The 16,161-nt window shown below is 38.6% G+C and overlaps 1 protein-coding gene across 10 annotated transcripts in view; it reads left to right on the plus strand.

The window, feature by feature from the left end:
- The window catches only part of CSGALNACT2 (chondroitin sulfate N-acetylgalactosaminyltransferase 2), a 44,087-nt gene that overhangs the window by 21,348 nt on the left and 6,578 nt on the right, over window positions 1-16,161 (plus strand). For 2 of the 10 annotated variants that reach the window (XM_004749704.3, XM_004749702.3), the window contains exons 5-7: window positions 3,242-3,420; window positions 4,967-5,061; window positions 15,310-15,391. In XM_004749704.3, the coding sequence (XP_004749761.1) occupies window positions 3,242-3,420; window positions 4,967-5,061; window positions 15,310-15,391 (356 nt within the window). Of the gene's footprint in view, window positions 1-866; window positions 959-1,622; window positions 1,782-3,241; window positions 3,421-4,966; window positions 5,062-5,928; window positions 7,026-8,413; window positions 8,979-15,309; window positions 15,392-16,161 lie in introns of those variants that run through there. The other 8 variants (XM_045068480.1, XM_045068479.1, XR_006603124.1 and 5 more) reach the window with 7 other exon arrangements.

A 16,161-nucleotide genomic window follows, 5' to 3' on the forward strand; every position in this document is an offset into this window, starting at 1 on the left:
GTACAGGTCTGTGAATCGCCAGATTTACACACTTCACACCATAATGAGGTGATTTTTAATAGCTGCTCTTTAAAAGTTGGCTGAGCAAATGAGTGGTGGTGCTAGTAAGTTCCTCATTTCACCCCTAAGTTCACTCATGCAGCTCTAAATGATTTGTCTTCCCTGACCTCTTGGCAGCCAGCCTGGCATGATCTGAGCCCTCTCACTCTGTGGCCCAGCCACCTTCTATTTATTTGCCTCCATTTATTACTTCTTCATTCCCTTCTGTTGGACTCTTCCCCTTTTTCTAAATCTAATCCCTTCACTTTGATGTCATCTCCTAAGCTTTTCTCTCACTTGTCACCTTTCTTTCCTTCCATTTTCCCAAGTTCCTTCTTCTTGCCCTGCAAATAATGCTTAGGTCTCTCCTGTCGTTAAGCCACCACCACCTGACTCTGTAGTACCAGTAGCTGCTGGTAGGTTTCTGTTCTTTCATAGCTAAACCTCACCAAACAGTAGTTCTCTAATCAGACAACTCACATAGTACCTGGCACATAGTAGGTACTCAGAGGTTTGAATGAATGAATTACTAATTCCTTAATACTCCGACATTAATTCTATAGCTTTTCAGCCTTTTCATCTCTAAGTTATAGGCCCAAAGTTTTGACCTAACTGCCAAATTCAGCCTTTTTTCTGTCATCCTCTTTGGTCGCTTTTTTACATTTGATGCCTAACCAGTATTTCTTTCTTAACATATTCCTCTGATGTTTGTAAAATGAATATATTTTGTAAATGTAAATACGTTACAGTGTAAAATTTTAGGTTGATTGCCTTTTCAGACCAAGCCAACTCTGTATCCTTTACCTGCTTCTTTACCTTTCTGCTAGTTGTGGCCATTCCCTAAGAGTCCAGATTTGGCCGGCCATTCTTCTCGAATTGTTCAACTAACATTCCTTGAGTCCCACCAACTATGTTCCAGGTACACCGCTCGGGAGTCTAACTGGGGTGGTTGGAATAGATGAGCACAGAAGAGAGTGTTATAGTTCCTACCCCAAAGGGACTCTCACAGTACATGTATTAAAAAAAACAAATACTGTCTTTTCTTCTCCCTTCACACTAGCTGCTTCTCTTGGTGACCCTCTTTCAGTTCAGACTAAGACCATTATCATGATCCCCTGGGATTCATGTCTGAGAGCTAGCATCTTTCATTCTTTACCTCTAGTCAGTTCTTACTTACTGCCCAGGACCGTTTCCCTGTCCTTTCCCTGCTACTGCCACCACCCTAACTCTTGTTCCCCCTCCTTCATTTCTTTCCTTCTCTTCCCTCTTCACCATTTCCAGATCACCCACTAAATGCCAGGCACTTACATTGGTACCACTGAAGCTATCACTGCATTACTTAAGACTCCTCTGTGGCACATGATAGAAACGCATCTTGAACTTGCTTAAGGAAACTGAGAGTGTTAATGGAAGAATCTTGGATAGTCCCCAAACTGAAGGGATTATTACAGCCAAATTTGGGGAGAAAAACCAAAACAGCTTTGATATTTTAGGGACTGGAACCAGAGACTTGAGCACCATGAAAATTCTCTTGTCTTCTTGTCTGTTTTTCTCTGCCTGTTGACTTCATTCTCCTATTGCAGATTGGCTTCTTCCACATGTGAGGTATATGGCTGTTGGCGGCTTTGGGCTCACATCTTCTCAGCTTTGCCATCAGAGAGGAAAGAGCTTTCTCCCAGATCCAGTTGAGAAAAGCCCAGGGAAGGAGTTTTGCCCACTCTTAAGTCAGTCACTATGGCCAGGTGGGATTTGGGTATTATGATTGGCCCAGCTTGAGTTTGGTCCCTGCCTCTAGGAAATTACTGTGGTTTGGGTGTTCTATGATTAGTTCCTCCACTAGGTGGTGGGAGTGTGACGTGGTAATCAGCAGTTTTCCCAAAAGAAGGGAGAGATTGATATCCATGAGAAGGGTAATGTGGGCATTCGGAGCATATGGAGTCCTCTCTGGAAACTATTTGAGCCTTTGCTTCCATCTCTCCATTCCCATTCTATACATTTATAAAGAGTAATCTTCCTAAAATGCCCCTTTTTGATCTGGCCATATCCTAGCGTAGTAGTTCTCCACCTTTAATATCCGAGTCCCCTGGTGTGACTTAACCCAGAGAGACACAGATGCTCAGCATCACCCCTAGTATTTGATGCTTGGGTGGGGCCCAAGAATTTGCATTTCTATTGCTTTCCCGGGGGAGGCTGATGCTGTGGGTGTTGGGACTTCACTGTGAGAACTGCCCTGGAGAAAAACTCCTTGCCTCAAGGACACTGACCAACTTCTTTAACTTCTCACAGAAGCTACTCCTCAGTCTGTCCCCTTTTCTGGTCTTCTCTCATTGTTCCCAATTTAGGATCCCTTCGTTCTCATCCAATTTGTCTAATCTCTGTTCTCTAAAATGCTTTCTACTTTCTTACCTTTTTGCCTTTGAGAATAATTAATTGGAATAACCTTTAAACTCACTACCAAATTCAGGAATTTAATCAAGGCATAACTTTAATTCTGCTTCTAACCTCTCTAGTCTCTAACTACTCTCAGACAAAAGCAAACTTTTTTCTCAGAACTGCTGTTCATTCATTCATTCAGCAAATATTTATTGAACTCTACTCTTTGAGGAGGCACACTATATCCACAATAATGAACAAAACAAAATCCCTGCTCTCATGGAGTTTATGTTCCAGTGGGTGGGGGGAGACACTCAAACAAACATGTCTGGTGTTGCTGAGGAAAGCAAAACTGGGCAGAGGGATAAAGATTAAAGAGAGGGAGGTCGGGACAACTTCACAAATGGAATGAGGGGAATCCCTCCGATAAGAGGACATGTGAGCAAAGATCCAAAAAACACAAGAGCACTCTTTGAATGTACCATTCATATGGAATGCATTGTTTATTACCAAACATTATGGCCATTTTTCCATGTGTATATTCCTTATCTCCCCAATAAGTTTTTAAGATCCTGAGGAGCAGTGATCCCTCAACACTTTTTAAGCTCACACCACAAACATGTTGCCTCAGATACGGCCATTTAGTGAATATCTGTCCCTGATGTTGATCATACATGTGAAGCTGATAATTTCCTTTCCCTATATGACTGTAGAACCAAAATTGAAAAATACTTGAAGTATAAGACATATTTTGTACGTCTTGTTGAAAGAAGAGAGTTGTTAAATTTTAAGTGGGACTTACCCTTTGTTATATATGCTTTTCTCCTAGTGAGTCTAATTTTCACAATTACACTTTGGTCTCCTTGAATGAAGAATTTAATCGTGGACGAGGACTAAATGTGGGTGCCCGAGCTTGGGACAAGGGAGAGGTCTTGATGTTTTTCTGTGATGTTGATATATATTTCTCAGCTGAATTCCTTAACAGCTGCCGGTTAAATGCTGAGCCAGGTGCGTAAAATCTTGGTAGATGAGTTGAGTGTAGAAATTGAGAACAGTGTCAGCATGTCTCATATTTTGGATCAAGTTAATTATGTTTTCTTAAAGTTATATTAGGCATACTTTAACTGGAATATCAAGTAGAAAAGTTAAAATTTGCCCCTCTGAAGTTCATACTCCTGTGCTCTTGTGGCCAAATCCATTGCCAAAATTTGAATCCAAATAAACAAAAGCAAAGAAAATGTCTTAAAATTGACAAGGAGGAAGCAGCACTTATCAGAAAAAGAGCCAAGCAGACAAGATGGAGATGTGTGAAAGAAGTACTCTACCTCAGGCAGGTGGTACCAACAGAGACACACACACATGAAGAAGCCTAGATATAGATGGTGCTTGGCATCCATACTACGTATGGGGATCATTTACTATACTTTGCTTTATGCTATAGGTATTTTTTGAAAATGTATGAGCAAATGATATTTTTATAAATCAAATTTTATTTTAAATGTGAAAAGAAAATTTTCTGTGCCAAAAAAACTCCTAGTAAATGCTTTTTGTGTAGAACTATTCATATCCTGCAAATTATTAGCCTATTAATTATTTTCATTAGGGATCTTTATCAGGAACTCTTTGAGCACCTAGTGAATAAATGAGGGTTCGGTTTACTTTTTTTGCACCAGACAATATGAAGTTCACAATGTGAAAGTGGAAGGAAACATATTTGCTCAATGTAAAAGAAATATTTTAATGTCTAGAAATAGATTTTCCTTGGGAATTGAACTTCCATTCCCTAAGTGAATTTTAACAAAGGTGAGATGAGCATCTGGTAGGGATTTTGTAATAGAAAGGCTGCCACATTACCACAAGTACTTGACGGTTCCTGAGCACTTTATATTATCATGTCTAACTGAGGCCCATCTTAGCAAGGGCTTCTCTGTTGAGGGCTCCTTAGTCTTCACAGGTCCCTTCACTGCTATCAGTTTGAATGCTAATGACAAGATTTTCTGCAGAGGCTATTAGATCAGGTATTTTTAACTTTTCCAAATCTTACCAAAATCTGTCTGCAATTCTGTATTTTAATTATTGTATACAAATCTGTTGATTTTATAGTATTCTTTGGATTTACTGTTCCTGTGATTCATTTTGAAGGATGGATTTAACACATTTCTAAGTTCTTGGTGATTGTCAGACGTTAACCTACATCTATCACTGCTAATCAGATGAAATGATGAGTAGTAAATAGCTCACCTATTGAATAACTGACCAAAAACTTGTGTATCTCTCCAAAGTCAGATGGAGTAAATGTGTGTTACACCCTTTAGTCTGTTTTTTTAGTCTCTTTTAGGTTATAAATTTTGTAGCTACTGATACATTATAAAATCATCATGTTCATCAAATCAGCATGATGTTTAGTAGCCTGAAAATTTACAAAATACAATATTGATAAAGTCACCATATATGACTAAAGAAATAGCAGTATTAAATATTGATAACACGGTATTGATCAGTCTTTCATTTTATGACTTTGTTATGTGATGTAACTGTGTATTTTAATTTATAGGTAAGAAGGTGTTTTACCCTGTGGTTTTCAGTCTTTACAACCCTGCCATTGTTTATGCCAGTCAGGATGTACCACCACCTGTGGAGCAGCAGCTGGTAAGACTCATTGTTAGTTATGAAAGGCCACAACGATCCTTGCTAGATTCCTTTATGTTTGTTTCACAAGTAGAAAAGAAAGTTTCGATAAAAAACTGTAGTTTTTTTTTTTTAAGATTTTATTTATTTATTTATAGGAGACTGAGTACAAGCCAGGGGAGCAACAGAGGGAGAGGGAGAAACAGGCTCTCCCTCTGAGCAGGGAGCCTGATTCAGGGCTCAATCCCAGGACCCCAGGGTCATGGCCTGGGCCAAAGACAGACATTTAACTGACTGAGCCACCCAGGAGCCCCCCAAAACTCTAGCTATTATAAACACTTTTCATAGTATCTTTTACCACCCCCCATAAGGTGATTTTCCACTTCCTGTTTTAGAATCAAGTATCATTCTAGAGAGGGAAAGAAAATTAGGCCACAGAGAAAACTTAATGTTCTAGAATATGTAGATTTTACAGTCACATCTGCCAATGTATTCTCAGTAATACTGAAAATAAGTTTTAATTTTAAAAACCTTATTTACTAGAAATTAAAACTACAAAATAAACTAAAAAGGAATGATATTCTGTGGTTAATTACTAAAGAAGTCATGGAGTGGGAATGCCCATAACAGAACTTACAGTTATTGATAAAGCTATATAAGTTTTTTTTTACTTTAAGTAAACATACTATGTTGGAATAATTTAAATTATTCCAGAAAAGTTGGAAAGATAGTATAGAGCATTCCTGTATTCCACCCCGTTTTCCCTCAGAATAATATCTTATGGAACGATTTGTCAAAATGAGAAATTAACATTGCTAAGTTACTACTAACTACACTGTAGATTAGGATTTCACCAATTTTTCTACTAATGTCCTTTTTGTGTTGCAGGTTCCAATCAAGAATACTATATTGCACTTAGTTTAATCTTTTATTGTTAATATTAAATAAAAATGGAAATAAATGAGCTAAGAAGTCAATTTAAGATATTAAAAAAATGAGTAACTCTGAGAAAAGAAATAAAGATAAGGCAGAAATTAATGAGCCAAAAATAATAGTTTGACTAATATATAGTAGCTTATTCTTTATGTGCAAAAAAAAAATTTCTTAACCAAAGTGGGCAGATTTGGGGTAAAAAGGAAAATATGACAACTGAGAGGAATCAATTTTTATGTGGTAAATTTTTTTATGTGGTAAAATTCTAAATAAAAGATTTGAGAACTTATAAACTATTAACACAAGCAAATTTTGTGTTAGCATTTTATATATAAAAGAGATGGAAGCTCTGAAAAGACTAAGAACCACTTAAAAATTAGAACAGTTATCAAAAAAATTACCCTGCATATGAATAGGTACAATGTTTTATTGGTGAGTTTTTCCAAACTTTTGAAGAACAGGTAAAGTAATACCATATGACCTACTTAATAAGTTTTATGAATCCAACATTATCTTCAGACTCCAGTCCTGCCTTTAGCAGAGGGGCTGGATATAATAAGCAATATATCTAATAGCTACAGTTGATGCTATAGCAATATAGCTATTAGCTACAGTTGATGTGTCTGTATACACACACCCTCTGCCTTATGTGTAGGCCAGTATTACTTGGGAATATAGAAACAAATGGGATCAAAATGACAAACCAAGCACCCACATGCCTTATCTGAAACCCTAAATCCTTTGTAAAAGCGAATTACTAAAAAGAAAAAAGTATATTAGCTTTGGAAAATGAGAGAAGTGCCCTTGGTAGAAAATTTTGAGAAATTGATATAAAGTGGCAATAGTTGGCATAGGATTGATAGAAGAAAGAAGAATCTGGAATATGTTCAGGAGAACACAAGATGGGGCTGCTCTGTATCCTCTCATCCTCTGAGCTCATGGAAGACAGAGCATGATGGAGTACATATTCTCTGGGCATGTGCTACGCAGCAGGCATCACAGGGATTGGACTACAGGCTGCGGCAGTGTATGTGGTCCCTGGAGCAAGAGAGGTAGGGTAAGGTTTTGGTAATATTGAGTTGTAGGATGGATAGGGAGCGCCAGGCTCTGAAAATGAGCTGCTGTTGGCACATTGTCCCCAAGACTACATTCAGCCCCTCTTCCACTATTACTAGAGATAGGCCCCTGTGATCTTAGCTGACAGCCAAGGGTTTTTGAACAATGATATTTTTTTTTCTTTAAGTATGCTCATTGTCCAGCGTGGAGCCCAACATAGGGCTTGAACTTAAGACCCCGAGGTCAAGACCTGAGCTGAGATCAAGAGTTGGTTGCTTAACTGACGAGCCACCCAGGTGCCCCTGAACAATGATTTTTGAAACAAAAAACAGTAGCAGTGAACTGAGAGTAGCCAAACCAACATTATGAAAGGGAGGCACCAAATTTTAATAAACAGAAAAGATATCACATGAGAATATGAATAGAGAATGAAAACAATTTAAGGTAAATAAGTCTTCAGGGAAAGAAAACATTAAATTAGTAAGACTAGGTTTGTTGCTAAAAAGGTCAACTTGGAAATTGTGAAAATCTAAAACTCAGTAAATGGGCTTAATATTGGAACGGTTACAGTTGAAACAAGCCTGTAACTAGAAGACAAGTTACCTGGGCACATAAAGACCAAGAAATAATGTAGAGAAAAATTGAGACATGAGGAATCACTCAAGAAGCTCCCAAAATTGTTAGAAGGAGCTCCAGAAGGGAGAGAAAAGCGAGAACAGACAGTGGATGAAATAGAAGAAAACTTCGAAGAGCTAAGGAAAGACAAGTCTGGCATTTGAGAACTTGTCTGCAAAGGAGTAAGAATCGGATTGGCATTTGCCTTCTTTTTGATGATAATTGGTGCTAGAAGACAATAAAACAATATCTTGAATGTTGTGAGAGAAATAACTTTAATTCTGTAATTTATATTTCACCTATTTGAGGGCAAAATAGATATTGTTGAATATTCAAGGACTCAAGGTTTACTTCTTACAGACCTCTTCAGCAGAATGAGAAATGAACCCGTTTGAAAGAAGACCCGAGAATAAAACAGTAGTCACCAGCACTAAAACCCCAGTAAAACTTGTTTAATGAAACACATAATAAAAAAAAAAAAAAGAGGATAAGGGTATATCAAAGGGATACAGCAGGAGCCTGAATAAACTCCCAATGGCAAAGTTAGAACAATTTGAGCAACAAAATAAATAACATAGTACTGGATTGCAACCCCAAGCATAAAATAACTATCCATGAGTACATACTGATATAAATAAATTAGCAAGTGAATAAATAATAATAATAATAAATCAATGGAGAGACTGATTAGATAGGAGTATATAAGGGAGAAGAGCTAAATCTTTGCTACAGAATTCTGAATAACTTATGTAGATACTTTCTTTTCCAGTAGGTGGAGCTAGGTGACTCACTTCTAAAGAATTGAGTATGGAAAGAGAACTATTCAGTGGAGAAACCTGGCAGATACCACCTTAAGCCAAGTAATGAAGGTTAACATCACCAGTGTTATTATGCACCCCAGATTTGATGAATCAAGAAGGGCATTTCACTTCTGTGGCCTTCCTTCCAGAAACCTAATCATGAGAAACACTTCATTCAAACCCACATTGAAGAGTATTCCACAAAATACCTCAGCAATACTTTAAAGTGTCAAGATCAAGGGTGCTTAGCTGGCTCAGTTGGAAGAGCATGCGACTGTTGAACTCAGGGTTGTGAGTTTGAGCCTCAGAGTGGGTGTGGGTATTACTAAAAAAAAAAAAAAAAAAAAAAAGTAATTTTTTAAAAAGTGTCAGGATCATCAAAAAACAAGGAAGACTGAGAAATTATGAGTTTCCAGACCAAGGAGGCATAACAAATGAATGCAGTGTGGTGCCTTGGACTGGATCCTGGAACAGAAAAAAGGACATTAAAGGAAAACTTGTGGAATCCAAATAAAGTCTAAAATGTAGTTAATAGTTGGGTGCCTGGGTGGCTCAGTCATTTAAGCGTCTGCCTTCAGCTCAGGTCATGATCCCAGAGTCCTAGGTTCAAGTCCTGCAACCAGCTCCTTGCTCAGCAAGAGTCTGCTTCTCCCTCTGCTTCTTCCTCATGCGTTCTCACTCTCTCTCTCTCTCTCTCAAATAAATAAGTAAAATCTTTAAAAATAAATAAAATGTAGTTAATAGTAATGTACTAGTGTTGGTTTCTTGTTTTTATAATGTACCACAACAACAATGTAAGATAATAACATTTAGGTGAAGTTAAAACTAGGTGAGAAGTATACAGGAACTCTGTTTACTACTTTGCAGCTTTTCTGTAAATCTAAAATTACTCCAAAATAAAAATCTTATTTATAAAAAAAAAATTGCTTGATAAACACAGTGTTAAATGGAGTCAATATGTGAGGGTGAAGAGGAATGTAAAAGCATGCTAATATTCTTGTCTGGTTTGGGAGGATGTGGGAGAAGAATGATTTGAATGTGGGTTCATTCTAGATGTTCCACACAAAAAAATAAGTTTAAATACTTCCACTTCAAGTTGTAGTTTCACTTTGTAACCTTTGCAAGTTACCCTTTCTAAACTTCAATCTCCTCACTTCAAATAAGACAAAAGCTTGCTCTCCATAATGTGTAATATTTTCTCCTTGATATTAAAAGTAAACAGGAAATACACCATTAGAAAAAAAAGGCTAAAAGACAGTTGGTAGTATTTCATAATAAACATATTTAACCAGCCTTACTAAGAATAAATAAAAAACAGCAGGGCAATACTTTTTTGCTGCTGTAAAATCAGTTTTTAAAACAGCCATGCAAACGAGGCGGTGGGGTAGGAGTTCTTCCATCCATGCTGGTGGTGTAGGAATGCAGACAAGCTTTCTGGATCAGGAGTTTTCAAATAGGTTCATCCCTCTGATTCCGTAATCTCCACTCCCAGGAGTCTACCCTGAGAAAACAGAACCGTAGAGCAGCAATACATATGATAATATCAACAACATTGGAAGCAGCAAAACTGTAAAAATAATGAATTATAGTACATAGGATGGTGAATAGGTAGCAAGAGGAAAATGTTCATGAAATGTAGATTATACAGTCATGTAAATGTAGAGGAAAATATAAAGTCTAAAAAAGGGAAATTATGTGTATTTTTTATATTTTAATACTAATACTATTTTTTTAGCTATCCTTTTCTTTGGGTAAGCTATTGTTCTGTTTTTCATACATGTTAACTCATTTAATCCTTCTTACACCTCTGAGGTATATGCTATTATTACCCCTGTTTTACAGATGAGGACACAACCATCTGGTGGTTGAGTGCCTGCCTAGTTGCACGGCTGGCATGGCTGGGGCCAGGGGCCCGGGCAGTGTATCTCCACTCTTATCCACTGCACAGATTTGCCTGTGTTACCATAATTCATCCAATAGGGTTCATTCTAGGCCAGCCACTATTTACTGCTGGAATCCCCAGCACCTAGAACCATATAGACATGGTTATTATTCATAAGAATCTTTATTCTGGTAGGAAGAGACAGAAGATGAAGTCAATTAATAAATACCATGCAGATCATTAAAACGGGCTGAGTTGTGAAAAATTATTAGGTGTTTCTGTGGTGTGTTTAGTCAGAAAGACCTTTTTGAGATGAGGCTGTTGGAGAGGCCATCCAAATAACAGGAAAGAACCTGCTACCTATTAACTGGGGGAAAGACAGTCCCAAGCAAAAGGAACAGCTTAACTAGGTTTCCTAAGGTGTCTAGGGCACAAAGCTGGGCCAGTCATGTTGAGCTATAAGGAATTTAAGCTCAGTATGATAGAAAACCTGGGGAGGGTTTTGATTCTGTAAAGAATGGATGGGGTGTGGCTGGCTGTAGCTACAAATAGCCAGTTAGGCTTTTACAGTGTGCCAAGGAGGTGACCGTGGCTTGGGTAAGGATGGTAATCGCAGAGAAAGTTTGAAGTATGATTTGTCTGACAGAACTTGCTGGAGAATTAGATGTGAGGAATGAAAGACAGGAATGGCAGAAGGAGAGATTAGGGATTCAACCTGAGCGTGGTAGGTGTATATGTTGTTTATTATTAGACCTCCAAGGGAGGTCAAGTTGCCACATGGATTTGTGAACCTGGCAGCCTGTGAGGGCCTGGGGGCTGGAGATGTAGATTATCTGTGGACACCTGCATCCCCCAACTTGCTTAGGAGAGGGAGAGAGAAAAATGAAATAAAACATTAACAATTCGGGATTACAGACAGTGGAAATGTGTTCTTTAAAAATGGAACAAAACTGTGGGGCACCTGGGTGGCTCAGTTGTTGGGCATCTGCCTTTGGCTCAGGTCACTGTCCCAGGGTCCTTGGATCAAGCCCACATCGGGCTCCCTGCTTGGCAGGAAACCTGCTTCTCCCTCTTCCACTCCCCCTGCTGTGTTCTCTCTCTCACTGTGTTTCTGTCAAATAGATAAATAAATCTTTAAAAAAAAAAAATCAAAACCAATGACTCCTTTCCCCAAGTGTGAGAATATAATATGGGGATTTTTTTTAAGAAACTAAGTTATAAAGGAAGACTTAATATTTGTAAAATTATAATTGTCATGGGGTAGAAATGTCAGAGTGAGTGTTTTATTTTATTTGCATGGAGTGGGGAGTGTTTTGTTTTAATACTTTGCACCAGGATTATGTTTTGACTAAGAAGATAAGAATATTGGAACCTGGTTTTGCCACAGAAATTATAATTTCATTTGACAAATGTTCATTGAAAGCCTACTATGTGCCTTGCCTTGTTTTAGGTGCTCCACATATAACAGTGATCAAAATCAACAAAAAGTCCTGCCCTCTAGGAGCTTTACAGTCTAGAAGGGGAAGAAGCCCTCCCCTGACCAAAAAAAAAAAATTTTTTTTAAAGAAAATACATACCTCACTTATTAGTTCCAACTTAAGCTGAGTCCTCAGTGCTGCCTGGTTCTTCTATTTTTTTCAGCCAATTCTCCCATTACATACAGCAGCTTTTTCAGACTCTTCCCACTCCTCTCAAGATTTGCCTCCTCTGCAGACCCATATACTCCCTTCATTCCCGCTATCTGCAGTATTTTCATGTGCTACCTTGTAGATCACTCACATTCATTATGCTCAGAACCCAGGTTTGCACCATTCAGCTCTGGGCCCTTTCCTCAGTGCTCCCACTATTGGGGGATGGCACTACCACATACCCATTATCCAGGACAGCAGGCTGCTGTCAGCCTTGGTTGATCCGTCCCTCTCACCCCAACTCCTGCCCATTCAGTCACTTCTGACTTCTATCAGTTCTTTGTCCTCAGTCTTTTTTTTTTTTTTTACACCCACATGCAATTTTTTCTTTCTGAACATATCATGGTAATTTTTTCTCTCTGAACATATTATCAGCTTCCCATTCCCAGATTATAACTATTGCCTCTTAACCATCCTCTCAGCATCCCTTCTTTTCCCCTCTTCTATCTCTTCTCTATACTCTAGCTAGAGTGATCTTTCCAAAATGTCACCTGATCATATTACTCCTCCTGTCCTGATTCTTCAGAGAATTTCCATTGCTATTAGGATAAAGCCAAAATATGTGACCAGGTATCCTGTTCTCTCTGATGTGGCCCTGTGGGTCCCTTAAACCATGGGTCATCAGTCTACGGTCTGTTGGCCAAAACAGCCTACTGCCTAGTTTTCTGTGGCTCATGAATGAAGAAGAGTGGTTGACAAATATTTTCAAGAATACAAATTTCAGCGACCATAAGTAAAGTTTATTGGAACACAGCATGCACACTTGATTACTTAATGTCTGTGACAACTTTCACACTACAGTGGCTAACATAAATAGTTGTGACAGACTTTATGTTCTGCAGAGCCTAAAATATTTACTGCCTGCTCTTTTGTAGAAGTTTGCTGAGCTCTGGCCTACATTTGTGGGCACCTGTACTTCTGTCTCCAACGTGGTCCCACCATCCTTCATCCACATGCTCTCTCCAACCTCCCAAGTCTTTGCACAACCTGTTCTTTTGTCTAGACCTTTCTCCAGCACGTCCCTCAGTTGACTAACTCTGGCTTATTTCTCAGATCCTAGTTCCAACTTCATTTCTTAGAGGAAACTGTCTTAGAACCTTGCACTTTGGGTGAGGTAACTCTCCTTTCTGTCACCCTTCTCATGTCTGCATCCTCATGTCTCTCCTTACCAAGCTCCAACTTTATAGTCAGCAGCCTCCTTGCCATACTCACCTTCATCCCTCACCCTGTCCAGTGTTTTCTCTTAGAACCCCAGCCTGGTTAAGGGCAACTCTTACATAGGCGCTTGAGCAGTGGAATAGGGAGGGTAAGAAACACACCTATAGTAAAGTCCCACTATAGGGCCACTGCCTTAAAAAGATGACCACAGGTCTCGGTTCCACAGCTGCCCTGACATTTGTACCTGACCGTGATCTACCCACTGTCCATCCTGCAGGCCAACCATACTGTCCTCCTTCTCTTGTCTCCCAGCACCCCTCACCACTTCTCACTCTCCACATACCTTGCTTCATATTTCACTTAGAACAGAGAAGCAGACATTTCACTTCCTTATTCTATCATAAGACTCATCAACCTCTCTCCATTCCCAGTGGAGGAACTGCGCACATCCCTTCATAAGGCCAACCTGTCCTTTTCTCTTGGACTAGAGCTCATCTTTCATGCCTAAACAAGCACTCCCCTCCAGCCATCCTTCACGCTCTCCTATCCTAACATTATGCTTCTTCTAGATCATTACCATATGCATACAAAAGAACTGTAATACCAATTATCCTTTAAAAATGTTAATAGCCCTTTCTTTCCACAGGACCTCATTCCTCTGCTCTTGCCCTTTTTTTCTCTGCTCTTGCCCCACTCATTCCCTTTCTGCTTCATAGCCATCATACATGCTACCCTCTTTGCCTGGAATGATCTCCTTTAGATATTTCACAGCTCACTTCAGTATTTCATTAGGGCCCCTGCTCGAATGTTATCTCTTCAAGGAGACCTCATATGGCCTTTATATCCAAAATGGGCTTTCTGTCTCTCATGGTCTCCCCTTCTCCTACTGTATTTTTCTTCCTAGCATGTATTACCACCTGAGATATATATTTATTTATTTGCTATTTTTCCATCAAAACAGAGGCTCTGTGATGGCAGAGACTTTGTCATCTCTATTCATTGCTATGTTCCTAGCTCTCAATACCATGTCTGATGGGTAAAAACACTTGCTGAATGCATGAATAAAATAAAGAATCTTTATCAGGTGTCAACTTTTACTTGATTCTGGGGTTATATATCATCAGAGCCCTGATTTTCTTTTTATTTCTCTGTTTGGACTTCAGTGGTGACAATTTCATTTTAAAGGACTATAGCAATTCCAAGCTTCACATCTATACCCTATACCAGGAGTTGGCAAACTTATTCTGTAAAGAGCCACAGAGAAATATTTTGGCTTTGCAGGCCATATAGCTAAATCCCTGTTGCAGCTACTCAACTATGCCACTGTACCATGAAATACACATAGACAGTTTGTAAACAAATGAGTATGGCTGTATTCCAATAAAATGATTTTCAAAAACAGGTGGCAGGCCAGATTTAGCCTGGAGGCTGTAGTTTGCTGACTCCTGCCCTACACCATCCAAAAAAAGCAAGTGTCTTTTCTAGTAGTTCTCTCAGAGGAATGAAGGGGCCTTGTTTTCCAGAGTTCCCAACAACCCTCCCCTTTTACCATGTTGGCCTGAATTTTGTCCAGTTCCTGTTAGTCAATCAATTCCTGCAAAAACTGGGTGACACTGTGCCACTGATACAGGCATGGTCCAATCTAAAGCTGTGGGTGGAAGGAGCTTCCCTGAAGCTCATGTGCTACATGGAGCCAAGTAATTGCCAGAGCAAAACTGTACACAGTTAGGTAAGGAGCAGGGAGGTGAATGCTGGATAGGCACCAAATAAGGTCTGTGCAGAATTAATTACAGTGTATTATAGGATGAGTTGTGCAACTGCTATCCTCCAAGAATGGAATGTAAGCTCTTTGAGCTCAGGCACAATACTGTTTGGTCATTAGTAACCCAGTTTGCACCTTGCCAGAGGGCTTAAATTCAGCTAAATTGAATGTAGCAAGAACCCTTTGCTGACAGAGAGTACTGTATTTTTGTTGATTTTATTTTTAAGGATTTAATCATGTGAATGCATGTGATCCATTGTCAGTCACAGAAATGACAGGAAAAATTGTTATTTGGAAAGTTTTAATTTTTTTCATTGTTGATTAAAACTTCTAGTTCTTGAGGTATTAAATTGAATTTATTTTTTTTAACTGAAGGTTCACAAAAAGGATTCTGGCTTTTGGCGAGATTTTGGCTTTGGAATGACTTGTCAGTATCGGTCAGATTTCCTGACAATTGGTAAGCATACCTTATATTTATGGAGGGGGTATACATATTTACTGTTGTGCTTTATGGCATTTTTCTCAAAGGCCTCAGAATCAAATATTTTCCTATTAAATTATGAATGAGATTAGCTAAAAAGAGGCATCTAGAGGTGTGAAAGGCAAAGTAAGTTTATAATTAATGTCTCTAAGTAGCAAAAATGAGATCATTTTTAAAAAGTAAAATAGAATATTTACTTGTTTCTTTAAAATCAAAACACTAGTTTTTTAAAATCATCTGTTTGGCTTGTTACCAATATTTACAGTTGTTACAAATACTCTTACAAAAGATCTCTACATAACTTTGGTGTTGTGCTCACAGATTGTTACATCTGGAAGTAATGTTAGATTATCTAATCCAAGGGCTTTTGCATTTTTTTAATTTAGAGATGAAACCCTCTTTAACTGTCTATTGAACTATTAATGAAATCCTAGTATTTAAAACAAATGAAAAGATAGCTTATCTTTCTAGCTCTGGTTGAAGTTGGAATGGGGCACTTGGAGTCACTGGCTTAGTCATCCACTCCTTGAAGCCAAAATAACCCTGAAGAATCTGGTCTAAGCCTCCTGCCCCACTCTAGCTTCAGTCTTACCCAGCAAAAAATGCATCAGAGTATGGTTTAAGAAAGCAGGCTGAAACCTGATTCCATGTCTCCTAATCAGTTGGTGGCTACACTTCCATAGCATATAAGAATGTATTTTATATATTTATGCGTGTGTGTGTATATATATCTAGATATGTATATA

This window comes from Mustela putorius, unplaced genomic scaffold (genome assembly GCF_011764305.1).
Source record: "Mustela putorius furo isolate JIRA1106 unplaced genomic scaffold, ASM1176430v1.1 tig00003909_pilon_pilon_pilon, whole genome shotgun sequence".
NCBI lineage: Eukaryota > Metazoa > Chordata > Mammalia > Carnivora > Mustelidae > Mustela > Mustela putorius.